At 42.6% G+C, this 23,922-nt stretch overlaps 1 protein-coding gene across 2 annotated transcripts; it reads left to right on the forward strand.

Annotated features, from left to right (window-relative positions):
• The first annotated feature begins 16,258 nt into the window (after positions 1–16,258).
• LOC146713027 (uncharacterized) lies at positions 16,259–21,159 on the forward strand. 2 transcript variants are annotated; one of them, XM_085452412.1, is made up of 4 exons: positions 16,259–16,313; positions 16,426–16,549; positions 19,186–19,521; positions 19,760–21,159. In XM_085452412.1, exons 2-4 carry the CDS (start codon positions 16,435–16,437, stop codon positions 19,891–19,893), a joined length of 585 nt encoding a protein of 194 aa, XP_085308538.1. In that variant the 5' UTR covers positions 16,259–16,313; positions 16,426–16,434; the 3' UTR covers positions 19,894–21,159. The 2 variants fall into 2 exon arrangements, with proteins under 2 accessions (XP_085308538.1, XP_085308537.1); XM_085452411.1 differs by having other exon boundaries at positions 16,280–16,549.
• The last annotated feature ends 2,763 nt before the right edge of the window (positions 21,160–23,922 follow it).

Consider the following 23,922-nt stretch of genomic DNA (forward strand, 5'->3'; position numbering starts at 1 on the left):
CTGCTTCTACAAACATATGTGAAAGAATTGGAGCTCAGTGAATTCTAGTAGTATCATGATAAGAGTCCATTCATAAAATTTCCTCACTAATAAATATTGCATAGTAAACTGTTTGTTTTAAAACCACTAACAGGAAGCACACACTCCAAATAGGAGTGCAGCCGCCCGCAGCCAGCACACTGCAGCAGCACAGCCCAGGACATGCCACACACGTGCAATTAACCAAAAACCCAAATAATGTCACCACAAGCACAGTGTCTACCTGCGAAAAAAGGAACATCAACAGTCAGAATAATAAGTAGAATAAAAGAATGTCTGTCATGTCCTGTATTTACTTTCACTTTCCGTTCCACTGTCTACTGCATCGTGCACAGGGTCACAGAGGAGGTGGTGGCCACGCGCCACCAGGTCATCCACCTCCCACGGATGCCATGTGTAAAAGAACGAGTTGCCATGTCCAATGGGTTTGCACAGCTGGTAGGCCACAGGGCCTTTGTGAAACAGGAAAGTACCGCAGTGCAATCCATTTATTTCAACAAAGTAACTGTATTCTAAATACCACCTTTTTAAACGGTAACTGTAACGGAATACAGTTACTCATACTTTGTATTTTAAATAAGACATGCATTCCGTTACTCCCCAACACTGAGTACAGTTGATTGCACTTGTAGTGGTGGTACTTTTATTCATACTGCCCTCCGTCTGGTACAGGATTCACAGCTTTGCGGGTCTGTGCGATTACGGTCACGTGGGCCCGACAGGTGTCACATGATTCACCTTGACATTTACTATTAACTTTCCATTAACTTATACATCTTGGCATTTGTTTCGCTCCTTCACACATTTGCAGTAGTTGCTGTCCCCTACCACCGTTTCAACCTCGTCCGCAGCTGATGCCATCATTACGCACTGACCTGGCTGCATCACGCTGTGCATTGTGGGATATATGGGACCACGAAGTGTGCACCGGACCACGCTTGATATTTGGGAAAATCGACGGCACATTTGGAGTATGCATTTGAAGTACACTTCAAATTGGGACAGCCATTGTCGTGTGGCGGTGACGTAATTCCACTCAAAATGCGGTCTCCAAATCGGGACACAGCCTCACTCTCCCTCGACGTGATGAGCACATGACCACTGATGCGCTCATTTGGGTGCACTTGATTCTTGACATCCTGAGGCCCAGCCAGCAGGGAATTTGCACCTAAGTCATGGTTGGCTTTGTTCAGCATGAAGACAGCTAGCCTTACTCTATTCAAAATTGACAAGCAGCTGATGACAATTTGCTCATAACTGACATCTTCAATTTCTCTGTTGAGTAGATTACGGCTGGATTATTCTTTGTTGACCATAACATTTTACTTTAAATTTTAAAACAACTACAATATTATACTACAGCAATATCAAAATACTTTTACTTTTCTTCTTATATATAAGATTTTATAAAAAAAACAGCAGGTTCCCACACTTCGTATTCTTAACATCTCTGATGAGAAACAAAAGCCTTCATACAAAAGTTTGTTTGAAACGGAAACACCCAAACCCACAAAGCTGCCATCTGCTTTCAGTGTACGCTGACACATTTTACCACAGAGCACATTCTCACGAGAAGAAGACGGTTCTTAGCCGAAACAGGAAAAAAATAAGGTTAGTTAACTAGAATCAGCAAGACCACTGTGGTTTTAGTTTCAGAAATTTAAGGAAGTCAAAAGTACTCACTGTATTAAAAGGATGTTTGTGTCACGGTCTGGCTGGCAGACCGTGGGGGTTTAGGGAAGGACCCAGGCGCGGTGCTCTGTGTGCGAACAGTGCGTTTATTTACAGTGGAACCAAACAACAATAAAGCCCCCTGTTTTCTCCAGACTCCCGTGTCGTGCCTTCTCAAAAAGCTCCGTGTTCTCCACTCTCGTGTGTTCTACACACACCCCGTGCCTGCTGCCCTCCGATGTTCCACGCTCCTCCTGAGGGGAAAATAACAGAGGCAGCCGTCAAGACCATTGATTGTAGAAAAGATGGACGACGCGACACCGCCTCCTACCATTGTGCAAAAGTGAAGCCAAAATATCCCGCTTGTGGAGGCTGCCATCTTGCAAATTTGGAGCCAGAGTCTGCACAGTAGTGACTTGAGGTGGAGCGACTGTGTAACACTCCTGCCCACACACCCGCTGGACGTAACCGCTAACACGCCCCTCTACACTTTTTACGTAGCCCGGCAACTCGAGTTTTTTTGCTGGTTTACCGCGACTGACGACTCGTTTAATTAAGGTAAATACAACCATGTCACTGTTAAAAAAAAAGACACACAGCTTAACATCTTATAGTTCTAAAATCGCTCTGTTGTTAATTCGTTAGTTAGATTAGCCGCTAGCATACGCACTGTGTTGGAGGCTTGTTGCTAGCTAGTTAGCGATGCTACACACCTGTTACTCTAATAGTCTGTATTATTGAAGGATTCAGCACTTCTTATATTTTTTTTATCCATTTTTAGACAGCGATGAGATCAGCTGCACACTCCACAGAGGCCCAGAGTTACTACTGTGAGTGTAATGGATCTAAAACTGTTTAAATCTTTAGAGCCCTCTACAGCCTGGTAACATGGAGACTTTAAAAACAGCAGCATGAGGTTTCAGTAGTGTAGTGTGATTTGTTCTTTTCATTTAATAATAATCCATATTATATCAACAGCTGCCTGGAGACAAACTAGTGAGGGAGACCATGAGGACTAAGCTGGGTTTCTGGGTCCAGAGGTTTGGAGAAACTTCTTCCCTTTCTTTCATCACAGCTGTCCTGTGCCAGAAGTTCTGTTGACCCACTGAAAGAGGCTTCAGTTAAGAAACACCAGGAAGACTGAAGCTCATGGCATTGATCAAGCAGGACTCATGATCTGCATCAGCAGCTCCCTCACAGGGAAATCTTCATCACTCCTCTGTAGGCCCGCCCCAGGAGATGGATAAACCCAGCATTTCATGAACACTGTGATGGAGACCTTTGGTTTGTATAATGTTATAAATACTCTGAAATAACTATATTTGTAAGATTTAAATGTGCCGTTGCTCACAAGTAAAATGTGAAATAATCAGCAGCTTGTTTTTAAATATTTATTTCCCATAATAAGTTCAACAGGGGAGATGTACTTAAGGAACATGAGACTTTTTCAGATAAATAAAAGGCAAATATTGCAAACTATACAAAAGGCAGCTGCTAAAGCGTTTAAGTTTCAAATTAGAACAAACAAAACAGACTAAATTGTCAATACCACTTAGAAACAAAATATTAATTCTAAAAATAAATCTTAGTTTGTTTTACAGAAGAACAGACAAAATTGACTAACTTTTGTCAATATCAAATAAACTGAGAACTAAAGGGAACTTCTCAATCTCTCTTTGTTGTATAGTTTAGCTTTTCAAACAGTTTTAACAGTTACTTTAGTCTGACAAAAGCCGAATGACGAATTAGCGCTTCCAGTCAGAGATTGAGCATGCACCGGTTTATTGTATTTTCAGACCTGCTTTCAGCACAATTTACAGTGCACGCTACTCTGTTTTTTGTCAGACTTGAAATAGCCGAAATACCTTCACACTACGGAACTTCTCAAGGTGGTGTCGGAGAGGCGGATGCTGTCCAAGATAAAGACAATGTTGGATAACACCTCCCACCCACTCCATGACATGTTGGTCAGTCACAGGAGCTCGTTCAGTGAGAGACTGAGATTACCGAAAAGCACCACTGAACGACACAGGAAATCATTCCTGCCTGTGGCCATCTCCCTGTACAACGCATCCACTTAACACACTGTTTGCTGCTACAACTACACGTTTCTTTTCCAAATATTTATTTATAAGTGACTTATGTATGTATGTATGTATATATATGTATATATTGTACTATTCTTAGTTAGCGTATTGTCTGTCTTGTCTTAATGTTGGTTTAAAATGGAGCACTGTAACAAAAAATAATTTCCCCCAGGGATCAATAAAGTATTCTGATTCTGATTCTGTGGCTCTTCCGTTCGACAATCTCTCCAGCATTGGAACCATCATCTGTTTTCTCTTCAGTAACCTTCGGTCACGCTCTCGGTTGATTTTTCTCTAGTCGGCACACTCATTTCCCTCCATTACCCGGGCGGTACGGCGGCTGGCTGCTTCCCAAACAAATACACATGTGCGGCTTGGCACTTGTGCTGTACGTAACAAGTCACGCGACGTGACGCTGCGGCTGTGATTGGTTCGGCTCTGCGCTACTTAATTTGGATTGGCTGACCTTTTTTTTTTTTTTTAGAGGACAAGAGCGGTGAGGCCTATCGCAATAGTTTAATTTTTCTATCGAGAAAAAGTTATTTCGCAAAACATATCATTATCGTTCTATCGCCCAGCTCTACTTTATGGTAAATAATACTATCTGCAAAAAACTGTGAAAGAGTTCCAGATGACAAGTTTTTAGTTCAACATAGAAGTGATGACCTTTGACCTTCATCAGGTTTTATTTAATTTTGTTAGAGAAAATCTCATATGCTCTTCATGGAGCTGAGTACATCATGTGTTTAAAACGGAAGCTGTGCAGGTGTGAGATCAGCAGCTCTCTGAAACACCAAACTGAGGTCCTGTTAATGCTGATATATAGTGACACAGTTACAGGGGTGATTAATGCTTTTGGTTTTTTGTCTTTAACTTTATCAATAAAATAGCTGCAGCTTTCATTACAGCACATGTGGTACTTTAACCTTTGTACTGTTTGCATCAGTTCATTCTGCAGTTAACATGTGAACATGTTGGATGATCTGTCTGCTGTTACTGGGTGGTGCTGAGGTCTGAATCTGAGGGCAGCTCCTGTAATCACAAAGAGAACAGAATCATCACAATCTCAGATATAAATTTTATCCCTCAAAATTGAAATAAAGCTGATTCTTCTGTCCTCACACACTCAGGATCTGAAGTTCTTCTCTTACATTTTTTTCAGTATTACAGTACACTACAGTACTTTAATCCATAGTTCCTGATTAATGAGGAGTTGCTGAAGTACAAGCTTTTAAAAAAAAAAAATGTTACTGTCTTTATAGATGTGGCAAGAGACTGAAAACATGCTGTTGTTTGCACATATTTAGTATTCAGCTCTGCACAGGAGCTGAAGCAGGATGCAGCCTGTTGCTTTTACAGTATAATACTTGCAATAAAAGTACAGTAACAGTAATTAGTGAGTAGCCCGGAGCGTTTCTCTTGATTTCTTTAGTCTGTGTAAATTCATTCACCTGCACGGGTTAGCTAAACGAACCCTGACAGCCGAGTCCTCATTTTAGCTAGCTAGGTCTCAGGACCGAGCTAAGGACGGTAGTTACGGAGTATCTTACAAACACATTTAACTTACCGAAAAAGTGCATCGGGTCCTTCTGTCGGGTAGTCCAGTTTACTGAAGAACACCTCAGGCTGTCAGGTTAAAACACTCGGTCGTGTTTTCGTAGCGTAAACGCTGGCCCTCCTCTCAGAGCCTACGCTCTATTTGCTATTCCCGAGCAGAGATACGCAAGTTTCTCCGTGACTGCAGCTGCCAGTCTGTTACGATGACGTTTCACCCCAATTTAACATCACCGCGGTAGGAATTAGAATCAAACTTATGGGAAAGGAGACCCCTTGGACATAAATCAGCATGATGAGAACTATTGAAAACAAAAGAAAGAATCTTTGGAAAAAAAATTTCTGAGGAGAATAAATTTACTTTAGTCTGACCCCAGTCCCATCCGCTAACATGGAGGAGGTGGGGTTTAAGATAAGATAAGATAAGATAAGATAAGATAACCTTTATTAGTCCCACACGTGGGAAATTTGTTTTGTCACAGCAGGAAGTGGACAGTGCAAAAGTTATGAGGCAAAAATTAGAATACAATAAGAATAAATACAGTACACAACTGTACAGAATAGAATAAAATAAAATACTATATACAGTAGAATAAAATAAAATAAATATACAATAAGATAAAAATAGAATACAAATACAAATACTATATACAACTGAGTAAAAATACAACAATGACAGAAAGGATTATTGCACTTAGTATTATAAGTATTTAAGACCTATACTGCAGCCAGACACCAGGGGGCGATAGAGACGTTTTGGGGTGTTGTCACGTCATCCATGTTTTCTACAGTCAATGGTCAAGACACTGTATTCCGGTAGGCATACACTCACAGACCTTGACTGAGCCAAGACTGACGTGAAGTCTCATGCAGTGATTCCGCATCGGTGGCAGCTCCAAGATTCTCCTAAGTAGCTCCCCCGACGAGCCCTGATCAGGAGCAGGTGTGTGGTTTCGGGTGTGGCCAGTCCCCTAGCAGGGCCACACCCACCAGGCCTGAAGGTGCTTGTAAACGAGCGTTCAGACACACCGCCATACACACACATATGTACAAGCATAGAGAAGAGGGGTAGCAACACCAAAAATACATATGATGTAACATAAGTCTATAACTGCTCAGGGATCCTGGGTCACTCAGAACACATGTTCACCCATATGTGAACATGTGTTTTTGAAAGCTGGAGAAGCTGTCAAAAAGAAAAGGAACTGGCTCAGTCCAAACACAGTGGAAAAAATGTTTGTCATTGTGAGTACGACCAGTAGCACCTAGGTTCAAATAATGAGACGAGATGGAGGCCAACCACTTGTTTATTCATCAACAGTAAAAATACGAAAACATAAATGGTAAAAACAAAACAAAACAATGTAGCCAAGTGAGACTTGGTTTCACTAACTGCCTCAGATGTTAACTGGCTGCCCTTTATAGACTGCAGCTAACTGGCCCTATAGCCATACCATTACCTCAGGTTACATGGTAATATGGTCAACTACACCACACACACATATTTTCTAAGAACCCTCATTAACAATAAATCAACACTGTTGACATAAAATAATTAAATATTTCCCACTTGGCCTACTGACTACAGTGCACCATAGCTGGACTGGCCATTGGGCATACTAGGCTTTTGCCTGGTGTGCAGATGGGGGATTTTTCATTTTTATGGTCCATTGCTTTTTGTTTTGTTCTGTTTTGTAACAGTGGTGAATTGGCCAGTTGGTCATGATCAACTATGGGCTGAACCAAGTACAGCTGAGGAGGTCTGATTCAGCCTCCCCCATGCTTGGGCAACGGCTCTGAAAGCAATCTTATCACAGACAAAAGAAGAAAATTGTATTGAGATGTAAAGAAACACAATTCGTACTTCAGCTAGAATGAAAAAAAGACCCAAAGCTGGAGTTATCCTTTGTCTTTATGCTGTGCAGCTGTCTCTTCTTCTCATTCCCTCCCTTTCCCTCTCCTGTTGCTACTTCAACAATGAAACTGATCAATGATCAGCTGATCGGTTTTTGTGATGCAAGTCACTCTTGTTTACGCCAGAAAAATGAAACCAGCAGATGTTGCGCTAAACAATAGCAGCAGGTTTAAGCTTGATAAGCTGTTGTTACAATTTATTTTATATAACTTTCTATTATTATTTTATTTAATATCAGCTGATGATAGGTGGAGCCACAGCCATAAAAGCTGCTAAAATGTCTAGCTTTTAATAAATAATTATCTGAATTTTACAACCAAAGTAGTCATCTGATGTAAAATGTATAGAAATCATACAATCTTCCTCAATCGTCCTTACATCTGCTTAGTTTGTCCTCTGGAAGGTTTGTGTCCCAATCTGAACTTTCTGAGACATGTTAAGAAGGTAATTTATCCATTTAAATCAGCTGTGATGGATCAAGGACACATCTAAAACCTCTGATCCAGGTACACGAAGATGAAAGGCAATACAGTCTATCAATCACTGAAAAGTCATGGCAACACTTTTCAGGCAAAACAACATGTGCAAAAACTCGAGAAGGCCAAAGGGAGTAATTACTGTGGTTTCAGGAACGTGTTTGACGAGAACCTATTCAATTCAATTCAATTTTATTTATATAGCGCCAAATCACAACAGCAGTCACCTTAAAGTGCTTTATATTGAGCAGTGAATCGTACAATAATAGATACAGAGAAAAACCCAACAATCATATGACCCCCTATGAGCAAGCACTTTGGCAACAGTGGGAAGGAAAAACTCCCTTTTAACAGGAAGAAACCTCCAGCAGAACCAGGCTCAGGGAGGGGCGGGGCAATCTGCTGCGACCGGTTGGGATGAGAGAAGGAAAACAGGATAAAGACATGCTGTGGAAGAGAGACAGAGATTAATAACAGATATGATTCAGTGCAGAGAGGTCTGTTAATACATAGTGAGTGAGAAAGGTGACTGGAAAGGAAAAACTCAATACATCATGGGAATCCCCCGGCAGCCTGCGTCTATTGCAGCATAACTAAGGGAGGATTCAGGGTCACCTGGTCCAGCCCTAACTATATGCTTTAGCAAAAAGGAAAGTTTTAAGCCTAATCTTAAAAGTAGAGATAGTGTCTGTCTCCTGAATCCAAACTGGAAGCTGGTTCCACAGAAGAGGGGCCTGAAAACTGAAGGCTCTGCCTCCCATTCTACTTTTAAATACTCTAGGAACAACAAGTAGGCCTGCAGTGTGAGAGCAAAGTGCTCTAATAGGGTGATATGGTACAACAACCTCTGGTCTTGCCAGAGTCATCTGCTAGCCTGTCAGCTCAGTATCTGGTGTCCTACTAACTCAATAGCAGCCGGGCAACTGTTGTTAAACCATGTTTCGATGAAAAACATGCCATTTGAGTCCATAATCTGTCTGTTGTTGGTGAGGGAGCTCTATATCTCATCCATTTTGTTTGTCAGAGAATGGACACTGGCGAGGAAAATGTTGAACAAAGGGAGCAAGGTGGTGTTAGCTTTAGCTTAGCCCAGAGCCCTCTACACCAACCCAACCTTTGTTTACATTCTTGGCACCACCTGCATGCACATCCGCCCGGCCGGGAATAGTGGGCAGCCTCTGGTGTTCTGGAGATCTCTGGGATGAGTCGAGATCGGCGACAAAACTACTGGAGTAATTTCCAGAAGCTCTTGTCTGCTGTAGGTCAGCAACACACAGCAATTCAGGCTGAACAATCCAGTCAAGAGAAAATGAAAAACCCTGCTACACAGCAGATTCTGGAGAGACACTGAGCCTGTTTTACTGTTGGATGCTTTCATCTGTGAAAACACTTATTAAACAGATTCAAGAAAAACTGTCAGACCTTAGCTGATACAACATATTGAAGAAAATCACCTCCATTATAAACGGTTACTGCTCGTCTGTTTCTGCTGCTTCTTTGTCCCTCACTGTAAACAGCCTCACTGGTTCTCCATGAAGAACAAAGATTTGCTCTCTGTGGCTCCAACACAACTTAAAGACAATCAGAGTTGGACGAAGTTCTCCAGAACAGCTGCACAGGAGGTCATGACCTTTACTCATTAGACCAAGTTCATTTTATTTCACTGACAGACACTGTGGAGGGTTGTCTCTATACACCGACCTGTTTTCTTTGAAACAAGGTCATTTCCTGTTACAGTAATACATTGCAAATGAGGCTGACTGTGGGTTAAATGGTTTACAGATATCTAAGATGCATCTGTAAAAACAGGATGTCAAAGTGAAACAGGAGTAATTTGAATCAACTTTGTTCATCTGAGATCCGTTCACCTACAGATTAACTTGCTACATTATTTTAATTGTTCACATTTAAAAATGCTTATGTTGAATAAACCTAAAAAGGAGTCAGTGAGTCATATTTCATCCATCAGTGATTGTGGCACAATGTTGTGTTTAACATGTTACAGAAAAACAGCATTATAAAGAATTTTTAAGTTGTTTTGCGGGGTTTTTTTTTTGTCATTTTACAAAAAATCTTGTAATATAAGTAATATATGTAATACTTTCTGCTGCCAGCTTCCTAGAAGTTAACATTCTAGAGCACAGTGGCGCCGTACATGCCAGATATAGAAGGCATTAATGGACTGAATCATCCAATTAGAGGACTTGGATACATGCTCTAGATTGAAGGATTCATTTATTTTAATGTATATTTTGTTTTTGTTTTACACCACTCGGAGGAGGCCCTTTGTCTAGCTGCGGATCACCAGTGTGTTTCTGCAGTTGGGCTAGCCAAGGGGGTGTATATTAGGTTTATTTTTAAATACATTATAATTTTGTTTGGTTTTTTTTCATTCAGATGAAAGTGTGTGTGTTTCTGCTGCTTTTTTCTCCCTCACTGTAAACAGATGTACTGAGAGACTCCTGCACTGAAGTTTCATAGGAAAGTCCAAACAGCCTCACTGGTTCTCCATGAAGAACAAAGATTTGCTCTCTGTGGCTCCAACACAACTTAAAATGGTAAATGGCCTGTATTTGTATAGGGCCTTACTTAGTCCCTATCGACCCCAAAGCGCTTTACACTACATTCAGTCATCCACCCAGTCACACACAGGTGATGGCAAGCTACATTGTAGCATCTGACAAGGGGGGCATCCTTGTCAGATGCCCAAACCACCTCAGCTGGCTCCTTTCGATGTGGAGCAGCAGCTGCTCTACTCTGAGCCCCTCCCGGATGGCCGAACTTCTCACCCTATCTCTAAGGGAGAGGCCAGCCACCCTTCGGAGGAAGCTCATTTCTGCCGCTTGTATCCGCGATCTCGTTCTTTCGGTCACTAGCCACAGCTCGTGGCCATAGGTGAGGGTAGGGACGTAGATCGACCGGTAAATTGAGAGCTTCGCTTTTACACTCAGCTCCCTCTTCACCACGACAGACCGGTGCAGCGTCCGCATTACTGCAGCTGCAGCCCCAATCCGTCTGTCGATCTCCGGCTCCCTTCTCCCATCACTCGCAAACAAGACCCCGAGATACTTGAACTCCTCCACTTGGGGCAGGAACTCATCCCCGAACCGGAGTGGGCACTCCACCCTTTTCCCGCTGAGAACCATGGCCTCAGATTTGGAGGTGCTGATCCTCATTCCCGCTGCTTCACACTCGGCTGCGAACCGTTCCAGTGCGAGCTGGAGGCCCTCACCCGATGAAGCCAACAGAACCACATCATCTGCAAAAATCAGAGATGAGATTCTGAGGCCACCAAAGCGAAAGCCCTCCGCCACTTGGCTGTGCCTAGAAATCCTGTCCATAAAAATTATGAACAGAACCGGAGACAAAGGGCAGCCCTGGCAGAGCCCATCATCCACCGGGAACGAGACCGACTTATTGCCGGCAATGCGAACCAAGCTCTTGCAACGGTTGTATAGGGATCGAATGGCCCATAGCAATGGGCCAGACACCCCATACTCCCGCAACACCTCCCACAGGACACCTCGAGGGACACGGTCGAATGCCTTCTCCAAGTCCACAAAACACATGTAGACTGGTTGGGCAAACTCCCATGCACCCTCAAGTATCCTCGAGAGGATAAAGAGCTGGTCCAGTGTTCCGCGACCAGGACGAAAACCGCATTGTTCCTCCTGTATCCGAGGTTCGACTAGCGGACGAACTCTCCTTTCCAGCACCCTGGCATAGACTTTCCCAGGGAGGCTGAGGAGTGTGATCCCCCTGTAGTTGGAACACACCCTCCGGTCCCCCTTCTTAAAGATGGGGACCACCACCCCGGTCTGCCAGTCCACAGGTACTGCCCCTGATCTCCACGCAACATTGCAGAGGCGTGTCAACCAGGACAGCCCTACAACGTCCAGAGCCTTCAGGAACTCGGGGCGGACCTCGTCAACACCAGGGGCTCTGCCACCAAGGAGTTGTTTAACTGCCTCAGTGACCTCGCCCCCGGAAATTGGCGGGTCATTCCCCTCATCCCCAGACTCTGCTTCCTCCTCGGAAGATGTGTCAGTGGGATTAAGGAGGTCCTCGAAGTATTCCTTCCACCGCCTGGCCATTTTCTCAGTCGACGTCAGCAGCACTCCGCCAGCACTATACACAGTGCAGGTAGAGCACCGCTTTCCCCTCCTGAGACGCCTGACGGTTTGCCAGAATCTCTTCGAGGCAGTCCGAAAGTCTTTTTCCATGGCCTCTCCGAACTCCTCCCACACCCGAGTTTTTACTTCAGCCACTGCCCGAGCTGCATTCCACTTGGCCTGTCGATACCTGTTGGCTGCCTCCGGAGTCCCACAGGCTAACCAAGCCCGATAGGACTCCTTCTTCAGCCTGGTGGCTCCCTTCACCTCTGGTGTCCACCATTTGGTTCGGGGATTACCACCACGGCAGGCACCAACCACCTTGCGGCCGCAGCTCAATGCAGCAGCTTCGGCAATGGAGAGACGCTGAACATGGTCCATTCGGACTCAATGTCCCCAGTCTCCCTCGGAATGCTGTTGAAGCTCTGCCGGAGGTGTGCGTTGAAGATCTCGCGGACTGGGGCCTCTGCTAGACGTTCCCAGCACACCCTCACTACGTGTTTAGGTGCACCAGGTTTGTCCAGCGTCCTCCCCCGCCACCTGATCCAACTCACCACGAGGTGGTGATCAGTTGACAGCTCAGCCCCTCTCTTTACCCGAGTGTCCAGAACATATGGTCGCAGGTCTGGTGATACGATTACAAAATCGATCATCGACCTACGGCCTAGAGCACCCTGGTGCCACGTGCACTTATGGACACTCTTATGTTCGAACAGGGTGTTCGTTATGGCCAAACTGTGATTAGCAGAGAAGTCATTTTGTACAACCATTTAAAAATATTACTAAAACTAAAATAAGAGAACAATCAGGTGTCACAATAAGATGCCCCACAAATGATGTGTGCCAGTAAAAAACATGTTTTTCCACCAAAAGACAGAACAGCACAGGGATAAACCTGCAGGCCTGACAACAGGAGGTGTATCACTCTGCTGGTTTTCTACTTAGTGACAGTGTTTACATTGCAAATGTGCCTTTGTGACATAAACAGAGATGGGCAGTAACGCGTTACTTGTAATGTAATGTAATTTAGGAGTAACATGGCCTTGCAAACCTAACATCTTAAGATCTTAAGAGATCCACAGCTCTTCGATGGGGTGTCACGGGGTCCCCAGGAAAAAAAAAAGTAAAATAATAACATAAATTATTCAGTAGCATTATACAAGAATACCCAGTAATGTCCCTGCCTACAATTGAACACATTCACTTACCGCAAATCGGGGGCATCTGCTGTGCAAAGGGGTGCAAGCCTATTACTACGAACTTAGTCACTGCTCGGTGACATTCATCTATTCTGAAAAGAGACGCTACCGGTAGACTGCAGCGAGAACTGCCAGCATCTGAGCCAGACTCTGTCTCTCTCATCATGGTCACCTAAATGCACAGTAATGGCAGGTTTTGTAATAACGCAGATCGCGCTAACATAATATGCACTGTTAGTTGATTATTTACCTGCCGCATTAACGGGAGAGGGCGTGCAAACGTTACCGCTGCTGCTGGGTTGAGATTCACGAGGCCGGAGCGGAATTAAAAACACGACATTCATTTAAGGTTATCGCGTGTTTTGTGAGCAAATGCTTTTGCATATTCGTAGTGTTTCCTCCATTAAATGAAATATCTACTTTGCAAGTATTGCAAGTTGCCCTGTTGTGATCTGTTCTCGTAAAGTATAACCAAACTTTTGAGCCTTTGAGCCGCTTAGGCGCCAAGTTTCCTGCCAGGTAAATGACGCTCCGCAACGTGGTGACGTCATTCAGGTAGACTGGAGTTGATAAGGGAATAGATTGCAAAAAAGGCAAACAATTCCAAAGAATTGAAACAGTGGGAACCGGTTCTCAACAAGAACCAGGTTTTGATACCCATCCCTACCCAGGACAATAAGTAATACCCGTCCACACACACAGGGCTGTACTGGCCCGGGCATTTTGACTAGAGACCGGCCCACCAGGTATTATAGGAAAAACCATAAAGCCTTTGAATGAAAACAAACGCTGTTGTCACAGTGATGTACAGTCTTGTTGGTACATATGCATCAGTCTAATAAACTTAAACCTACACCATCCTCCCTATCCTGGTATTCTAAACAGTACCTGAAAGTAGACTGCTTGGTCAAGTTAACCTCCTGAACTATCTACAACACATGGTGAAAACCTGAAATTAAGACAGAGAAGACTAGAGGTGAGACATGACCATTACTGATTACTGATGACAGATTTAGATATATTTTCATAAACCATTCATTTACCACATCAATAAACAGCATGGCAGGGCAAATGAGAGAAGAAGAGGCAGCTGTGCAGCGTAAACACAGAATAACTCCAGCTTTGTGTCTTTTTCATTGTAGCTGAAATACGGGACAATCTGTCACGGCGGGGTGCGCCGGTGTGTTTTTGAAACAGGACCCAAAAGTAGATGTGGACGAAGAGTTGCAGGTTTAAACAAAAGCAATCCTTTATTTGGATGATGGCAGGAGTTAAACATGTAACCCTAAGCAAACTAAAAAACACTACGAAACAAACACTATGAAGCTCTAGGACTGTGACTATAGCAATGACTAAGACAATGGTGGGGATAACAGACGACTTGACAAAGACATTTAGAAAACAGGGGACCTAAATATGAGGCGATCAGGGGAAGTGGAGACACATGAGGAATCCGCTGATTAGGATAAACATAACGATGCACAGGAAAGAATAAAACTAACCACATGAACACAGAACACAAGACCCTTTTCAAAATAGTCTCTGCTCCTCCTGCCTTTCTGTCATCCACCTGACAGCGTGTTGCATCTGCTGGCCTCCACCACTTGCTAATGTTACTGAATCTGTGGAAGCTCCGCAATAGCCACCAAACAACTGAGTTATTTTTACACATCTCCCTTCATCTTTTCCCTGATCACTGAGGCCTGTAGAGTCTTGTCCTTTTTTCTGTTTTGTGTTTGTACAGGAGGTCACGACCTTTTATTAATCAGACCAAGATGATCTAAATTCACAAACAGAGTGGGGCGTTGTCTCTGCACATGTGTTCAACCTGTTTTATGGAACAAGTTCACTTCCTGTTGCTTTGTGTATCTACTCTGGTCAAAAGAATCCACGCTTCACGTCCACAGTTCCTTTTTATTCCTCTCACAATCACGGCGCACCGTGAAAACTAGAAACAGGTAAGATGCTATCAATATGACATCCATCCCAGCCACTTACTTCTTTTCACAAAGTGCACAAGTATATAACACATAAACATGAGTACCAAATAAAGAAAACAAATAGAAAAACTATTACGATCTCAGATGCTCTTCTGCTGTTGTCATGGCAACCCACACACATATTTCAGCTACATTCATCAAGATTTCTTACTCAGATATGTGATGGGCACTGCAGATATAAGACGTGTCTGTATAGACATAACGTCAAAGGGAGATAACAGGAAGTTGGTCTGTGCTTACTTGGGGCACAGTGCAGTTTACCCACAGATTTGAACTTGTTGCTTTCTAAAGAACTGTTTTTATTTTTTTAAAAACTTTTCTTTGTGTGGAATAAAACTTCCAAAACTGTTTTTCCATCCTGATGATCAGAAGAGTGTTTGAGGGTCTCAGAGACCCTTCAGAACAACATTAAGTGTTAATGACCTCTTTTAGCTGTTTAGTGATTACAATCATGTGATTTCCAGGAAGTGCTGCAGCTGATGCATGCCCTCTCTCCCTGCGGACTATTTGCTGCTGCCTGTCTCTACATGTTTCCTCTGTGTGTGTTTCTGCTGCTTCTTTGTCCTCACTGTAAACAGATGTACTGAGAGACTCCTGCACTGATGTTTCATAGGAAAGTCCAAACAGCTTCACTGGTTCTCCATGAAGCAGCGGTCCCCAACCCCAACCTCCAACCGGTCCGTGAGTCGTTTGGTACCGGGCCGTGAGAGTTGAGGCTCAGGTGTGAAATGTATGGTTTTCAGGGTTTTTATCGGTGTTCAGCGTTATTTTGTTATCGTTTTTAGTGTTAACTCGGTTTTCCTGGGTCTTTTCACGTGTGTTATGAATAAATCTTCTTTTTTTTTGGTACCAGTACTAGTTTTATTCTGTTGTATTTATCCGCAACACCTTAAAGGCCGGTCCGTGAAAATAATGTTGGGCATAAACCGGTCCGTGGCACAAAAAAAGTTGGGGACCGCTGGCATAAAGAACAAAGATCTGCTCTCTGTGGCTCCAACACAACTTAAAGACAATCAAAAGTTGGACAAAGTTCTTCAGAACAGCTGTGCAGGAGGTAATGACCTTTGACTTTATTCATTAGAACAAGTTTATTTCAATTAACTGACAGACAGAGTGGATGGTGGTCTCTACAGGTTCATTTCCTGTTATTGTAATACGTCTGTCACTTTGCAGTCGTCGACTGTGGGTTGAGTGGTTTTGCTAAGCAGACATGTCTGAGATGCGTCTATAAAATAGGATGTCAAACGAAACAAGAGTCAGGTTAGTTCAGCTGGTTGTACACAGTCGAGTTCACCCACGCAGTATTTTAATTTACTAGTTTTTTAATTGCTTGTTTTGAATAAGCCTTCAGTAGGTTCCTTTTGACCTACAGAGAAAGCAGATGGATTATACCAACCTCACATTGTTTTTTATATTCATCTTTATATCAATCTTTGTTTTCCATTTTGATGATCAGAAGAGTTTTGGACGATTAACAAGATCTCTTGAGAACAACAGTAAGTGTTTGCTGTCTTTTTCTAACATCGTTTTCAGTCTTTTAGGTAAAAAGTTTCAGTTGCCATGGTTACAATTCAGTTAACATCCACCCACAAAAATGAGTGAGACTTAATTTCAAATGTCATTTCCTTTCTAGTGGATGCTAACCCCGTAAATCCTGAACCATGAAATAATTTCTAAAGAAATTCACATTTTATTGATCCAACATATCAAACATCACTTTAATGCAACTTCTCTTTCATATCAAGACTGTCGTTCTGCTACTTCTGGGCATCGTTCAGGCATCGTAGTCTAAGGAGCTTTGAAAGAAAAGCATCTGAACTTCTTTCAATTGCTTGAAGATCTTTCACCTCTCACCCAAGAAACTTCTTCAGTTCTAAGGGTCAAATGGTGGAGAGTCCCAGATTTAAGCCCTGTAGGAATATCCCCACCCAAGAGGGACAAAGGACCCCCTAATGTTCCTCTACACAATCACATGAGCCAAGGTGTGAAAACAGGTGTAGGTCACTGCGCCCCTTTGTTTTGATCATGCAGTATGGCAGCCCCTACATCTCAAAATTGTTTAGTGTGGCATTTCCATACCTTTAGAGGATTGGAGTGATCAATGTCTGCTCTGCTTGGGCTCTCAACTTGCTTTATTAGGCAGTGAAACCCCTGCTTATCACGTATACTGTTACACAGAGTGGAGTAGGCCCGTGCTCGATGTTTTGGCTCTACACGTGCCCTCTCCACTCCTCATGTTCCTACTCCCAAACCGCCTAGCCTCGCTCATGAAGGAGCAAGCCATAGCTCCTTCTTAGCCTCATTTTGGGTGGCACGCCCCCACCTCTGGCTGCCACAGTCCCGGCTCTGGTCAGACAACCGGGACTGCCTGATGAGGCTGCTGGTTGACAGTGCAACCCTTTTTGACCTTGAGCCTGCAGCAACCTGGAGGGAATTGCGGTGTTCAGGAGATGTCATGTGGCCTGTGTGGGCATTTGGCAAAAGTGGGGAGACATGTCTACTGTAACTGTGTCACTCTGCTCCACTTTCATGTTTGTTTCTGCAGGTGAGATTTAACTGTTAGACACTAAACTGAGTATTACTCTGAGAAATATTATTAATAATTTAACCAAAGGATTTCATATTGATTCAGTTTGTCAAATTTTTCAGAATCAGACTCTTTATTGTCATTGAGCTATAAAAAAAACGAAAATTGTATGCAAACCTGTTCAGTGTAAGGAAAAAGACACACTATTAAGACAAAAAAAAAGAATATAAATATACAATAAATTAAAGAATAAATGAATAAATAGAAATCGTATATAGTATATAGACAAAAATTTCACTTTTGCAATATACAGTACAGTGTGTATAGAGATCCATTGAGTGCAAAAAACAACAATAAATATAAGAAGAGAATTTATATGCCATTAAGACTAAGGTAAAAGGATCAATAAATTTGCAGTTTACAGGTTGAATGATTGAAAGTGACCAGAAAACGTAGCAGCTTGTAAACATGAGCTGGACATGTGAGTAGGATTGTTCATAGAGCAGCATCTGCATTACAAAGGCAGTGCTATGTGGAGGGTTATACAGTCAATTAGTAAATGGTTTGTTTGGGTGTGTGTGGTGGTTTTGGGTGGGGGGAGACACAATAGTAAGACAACAAAAGAATATATACACACAAGAGTCTGATGGATTGTGGGAAAAGCTATCTAAGAGCTATAAAAGAGTGAACAGTGAAAAATGTGGTTGCTGCAATTAGAAATATTGTAGTGTCAGGAGTCAGTGTGCAGCTACAAAGCTTTTAGTTCAGTGTATACAAACAGCTGTAGCTCCATAAAGGCAGCATGCAGAGACTCACAGTGTCTTATAATGAGAGGCTGCTTTCTCTCACACATTATGTTGGTTTTTAGAAAAGAGTCCCATAATAATCAGTAGTATACCAGGCGCGTTGTTTTTTTTTTTTTTCCATTTGCTGTCACACACCCACAAACACACTTCAACAACCAGGAAGCAGCTTCACCTCTGATCACACACACACTCAACTCTACTCACTCACCTGGAGGATCAACAACACTGTGGCCTGTATTTGTATAGTTTACCAGTCCCTAAGGACCCAAAAGCGCTTCACACACCGAGTCATCCCCACATTCACACACTGGTCATGGCAAGCTACATTGGGGCGCACTGACAGAGGCAAGGCTGCCGGACACTGGCACCACCGGGCCCTCTAACCACCACAGAGTGAAGTGTCTTGCCCAAGGACACAACGACTGTCCAAGCCGGGGCTCGAACCGGCAACCTTCTGATTACAAGGCAAACTCCCAACTCTTGGCCCACGAACGCCCAGTTGTCTTGGATGTAAGTGAATTCAGTAGCTAGGGATCTGGCTGACAGTCTCCGCCCCTGTTGTCTGTTCAGATCCAACTTTGCATTTTTCAGCCTTTTTCTAATTGTACTGAACTTCAACCTATATTGTGCTGATGAGGCTTGTAGAGTTTGAGACGTTAAAGAAAAAGATTACTCCAGTCATTTATGAATAATTCCCCATGATGTTGGATACTTGGTAGAGTCCACTCAATAGGTGTTTTGGTCAAACAGTTGTACCTTGACCTTTAACCTCTCTGTTCTGTGTTGTTTCCTCTTTCAGTCCAGAACACCATCACAGCTGAGTCGGGACATAACGTCACTCTGACATGTCGATCTCCGAACAACAACATCAGAGCTGCTGAGTGGAACAGAGCTGACCTGGGAGATGAATATGTGTTTTTGTACCGGGATGGGCACGTTCACTCAGACGAACAGCATCCATCATTTAAGAACCGGGTGGATCTGCAGGACAGACAGATGAAGGATGGAGACGTGTCTTTGATTCTGAAGGATGTGACGACTAATGACACTGGAACATACGAGTGTCGTGTTGTCCAGGAAGTGGGAGGACCTATGACTCTAATCAACAGCACCGACCTGGTTGTCGTTCCTCCAGGTGAGTGAGTAGAGTTGAGTGTGTGTGTGATCAGAGGTGAAGCTGCTTCCTGGTTGTTGATGTTTGTTTCTAAAGATGTTGTTGATGAGACTTTGTAGAAAGCAGCTGGTCTGAGTGATGTGATCAGAGTGCAGTAGATAATGTCTGACAGCAGTTTGAAGAGGAAATGGATTCTGTTCTGTTCTTCACTCATCACCTACCTGACAGCTGACACCTCACACCTGTTTCTCACCTGCAGGTCCGACACACACAGAGGATGGATCTGTTGGACTGAAAGTTGGTCTGTCAGTTTCTGCTGTTCTTCTTGTTGCTGCTGTTGTTGGTTTTCTGATCTACAATAAACATAAACCACAACAGAGTCAGGATTCATAACAGCCTCCTGTTGACCTGCAGCCTGTTTCAAATTAGTTTTTTTCCACATGAACTCTGAGTCTCCTGCTGCTGTTCAGACTCTCAGTGTTGTCAGTGAACATTCAGGTACAGACAGAGGATCTGATCATCCAGCAGACAGACATCAAACACGTCCAGAGTTGGTTTAGGAACCATTAAGATGAACCTTTAAACACACAAATTTAAACTGGCTGTTATTGTTATTATTTATAATAATTTATTTAAGGTCAATGGTCAACAACTGTAAGACAGAGATAAAGTCAGGACATTTCAATAAGATATTAAATTAAAAGATTCTGAGGTTTTTTTTCTTTAATTTCAAATACATCCAGCATTATCTTATCTTGTCAATTGCACATCAGGTTGTTTGTTCTCCAGTTGTTTCCGTCTTACTCTGAGCCACAGTGAGGATGATGTTCGCTGCAGCAAAGATATCAGTCATCACTCCAGTGCAAAGATTGCAGAAAGCTCTGCGTTTTCTGGCTTCCTCCTCAGACAGTTCAGTTTATTTTACCTTAGAGGTGCAGACTTCTCTGTCACGGCATCATGCTGCTTTCTCCACTTCAGCCTTCAGTCTGTCTGCAGCAGACTGAGAGATCAAACTGACATCTGAGTCTGTTCCTGTAAGCAGAAACAACAAAGTCTACAATGATGCATAAAATAAAATAAAGGTGTTTTTCTCTCAGTGTAATGTTTATATGAAAAAGTCTCCACTTCAAACTAACTGAGATCAACATGTTCTGTAAAATTAGATGTAGAGTTGCTGAAATGTCCTGATTCTGTATAATCCGTTCATCTAAATGAGTTTGTCAAGTTCCTAAATACAAAATTCTGACACTTAAATTTCTCCAGCTGTTCCTCATTTGTTTAAATCCCACCAGCCCTCAGTCTTTCTGGCCTGCATGCTGCTTTGTTCACACTGCAGCCATCTTTACACTGAAAGGTCACCAGGTCAGAGGAAGTATGGTTGCTGAGGAGCTGCAGATCCCACTGGTGGATGACAGAGGAAGTGCAGGTTTGAGTTCATGCACAGCCTCTAACAGCCACCAGGGGTGCTGCTGCAGCCTCAGCACCTCTACTTCTCACAGCCCGACTGCAAATGAGTAAAAGAAATTCCAGAATCCAACCGTTTTCCTTCTTTCCTTTAATTCCTTTGACTGATTCTAGTGTTTGCTGACTGTTTGATGACCATAGACATGTCTTGTGCACACCTAAATAAAGGGAACATCTGATGGTTCCTCCTGGTCACACTTTGCTCCTCCTCTCTTCCCTTCTGATGTGTTTCTTCACATTTGTCCTGCTGACATATTATACACCAGGCCATGGTGGATTTGGGCAGCAAGCGGACTCTGCTCCACAAAAACCTGGTTGGGCTGGGCGCAGTTCTCGAGGCAGAGTGGGTGGAGGTCAGATGTGTGCAAGGAGACATTTATAAATATTCCATAGTGCTGCAAATGCAAATTTGTATTAATGAAAGATAGGCTTCATCAACTGAGTTGTGACACGTGCACAGAAGAGTAGCACACACAATTCTTGGTGCCTAAAAGCTGCCGGACAACGATTTTCCTCATGATAACCCCTTGGAAAGGCATACGGGATATAATAAAACTCTGGAGTGAGTAAAGGCCTGATTTATTGACCGGGCAATCGAGCGGATGCACACTGTTGGCGTGCGTCCTGCCCGGAGTGTCTTTCTAAAAGCGCTTTTGCACCCCTACAAAAAAATGGAGGTTTGAACATGTTGGGATGGACCCCATCGGGCCGTTTCACTGGAATGCACACGTATCTTGAAGCAGTGCCCGTATGCACCATTTCAGCAAAGAGTCTGGTGCAGGCGCTGTTTCAGGTCATCTTCCAAGTTGTCAGCCTGAAACACACTGACTGACCAGAGCCCATCATTCATGTCTCGCACACATTAAAAAAAGTCTGCTTAAGGAAAGAGGTGAGTTGGAGCCAGAGGTGCCAAATTCTACCATTCCCACCTCCCTCCATTACAATAATGATCTGACATGGCGTAGAGAACAGACATTGCATTTGTTTGGCCAGAGTCACGTGACCAGTGACTTCTGAGGCTTCGTTTAGAACGTAACTGATTCAGTGGTTTTTAGGGAAGTGAACCATTTGTGGGATTTCTGGAGTGTTTTGATGGTGAGAGATAGCAAACCACTGATCATTCTACTGAGAGATATGGAGCCAGCGAGGAAGAGAGGAGGTTCTGTCATGTGGGAGTATTTTGAGTTGATGTTGGTCAGTGTTTCAGTTCAGTTCTTGTTGTTTACTTTTGTTTTGTGTTTATTTTATCTAAAAACATGAAAAACTTAAAATGTTAAAAATCTACTTTTCACATTAGAAACACTTCCACTTGACAAAACAATAACATAATAAAAACATGTGTATTTTTAAAATAATCTTAAAATGTTATTCTACAAAATGTGCAGCAATTTAATTTGTTTATTCTTTTTAGCTGATAGTCTGTGGGACCCAGAACGACTGTATAACTGCACTTCTACCACCTTGCATTTCTGTGCACTCCAGCCTCTTCTGTCCCGTGTGAGAGGATTTTCTTTAAAGCTGGAGAAATTATCTCCATGAAAAGAAACAGAGTCGGCCATCGCACAGTGAAACAAATCCTCTTCTTAAAAGAAATGAAACAGGCTTACCTTAAATGCATCGTGTTTTTACTTTGCAAGTTCAGAAGCATTTTCCCTTTACAGTTTACAATCAATTCTACTCCAGGAAAAGGAACAGGAACAATTCTACCTCCAGGTCAAAAATATGTATAAGAAAATTGGCCTAATATACATTATTTATAAACATACCTGTCCAGTGATTAATTGCATAAATACCTGGAGGCGGGACCTCAGAGCAGAAGCATGCTCCATGTGTTGTACATTATTATCTGTATTTTTCAATTATTGTATTTACCGAAATCAAGAAGTTAAGAAAGAGCACACCATGGTGAATGTTTAAACAAGGAAAGTTTATTCATCAAAATTATTTATTAAAGAAATGAACAACAATCTTTTTCACACACCCCAAAAATACATGTTCAAAGCAACACAATGGTGGCCCAATATCAAACAGAACTCCACTCTGAAGAGTCATAGTGAAGCAGTTCGTTTTTGTTTTGGTGTTTTTGTTGTAGATTCAAGCTGCTCTTCATATTTTTGGCCACCAGATGTCACCAGAGAGGGCTGTGTTTTAAAGCTTCTAGTAATGATCCCTTTTTCAACACAAGCTTCGTGCTTCAGGAAGCTTTATTTGGCCATCACTAGGTCAAAATAACAGAACTCTACTCAAAGCTGACAACAAACAATGCTGATAACTCAAACAAACGGACCTAACTAAGAGACAAAGGGGAACCTTAAATAGTGGCTGATCAGCCCACAAAAACACAAAAAGGGATAAAGCACACAAAACCTGATTGTACAACTGTGTGGCTGTAACTGCAGCCACACAGGAGGGCTGCTGGAAACACTTTGGTAATTTAGTAGCTGCTGCTGAATTTTCTGTCCATCGTTTCATTTTCTTAGTTTGGAACAATCATCATAATTTAGCTCTTCAGACGTTTATTTTGTAAAAACATAAAAAACACTCGAGTAAAAAAAAAGAATACATTGAAACTGAACTGGGAATAATGGTGTGTTCATCTTTGAATTACCATGGTAACTCAAAGATAAACTGTGTACAGCATCACTGACTGCAGACTCTTTGTCTCTGATTGCTTCTGTTGTCTTCCTTAGCAAAGTTCAGCTGAAGTCATTGTCGGCATTTAGAGGTGCATGCAGATCAGATCAACATTTTATATGATTTCCCTGAGATTATCCATCCACAGGAAAAAAGACTCAGTGAGTCTCATTTTCTGCACCAGTGAGTGTAGCACAATATTGTGTTTAACATGTTATAGAAAGGAAAAACAGCACTATAAAGAATATTTAAGTTGTTTTAATATTTTGTTATTTTACAAAAAAAAAAGCTTGTAATAACATTGAATGATTTAGTAGGCTAGAC

Source organism: Copadichromis virginalis, linkage group LG3 (genome assembly GCF_057382275.1).
Source record: "Copadichromis virginalis isolate Kocher_CV1m ecotype Utaka linkage group LG3, C_Virginalis_male_GT1.1, whole genome shotgun sequence".
Classification (NCBI taxonomy): Eukaryota; Metazoa; Chordata; class Actinopteri; order Cichliformes; family Cichlidae; genus Copadichromis; species Copadichromis virginalis.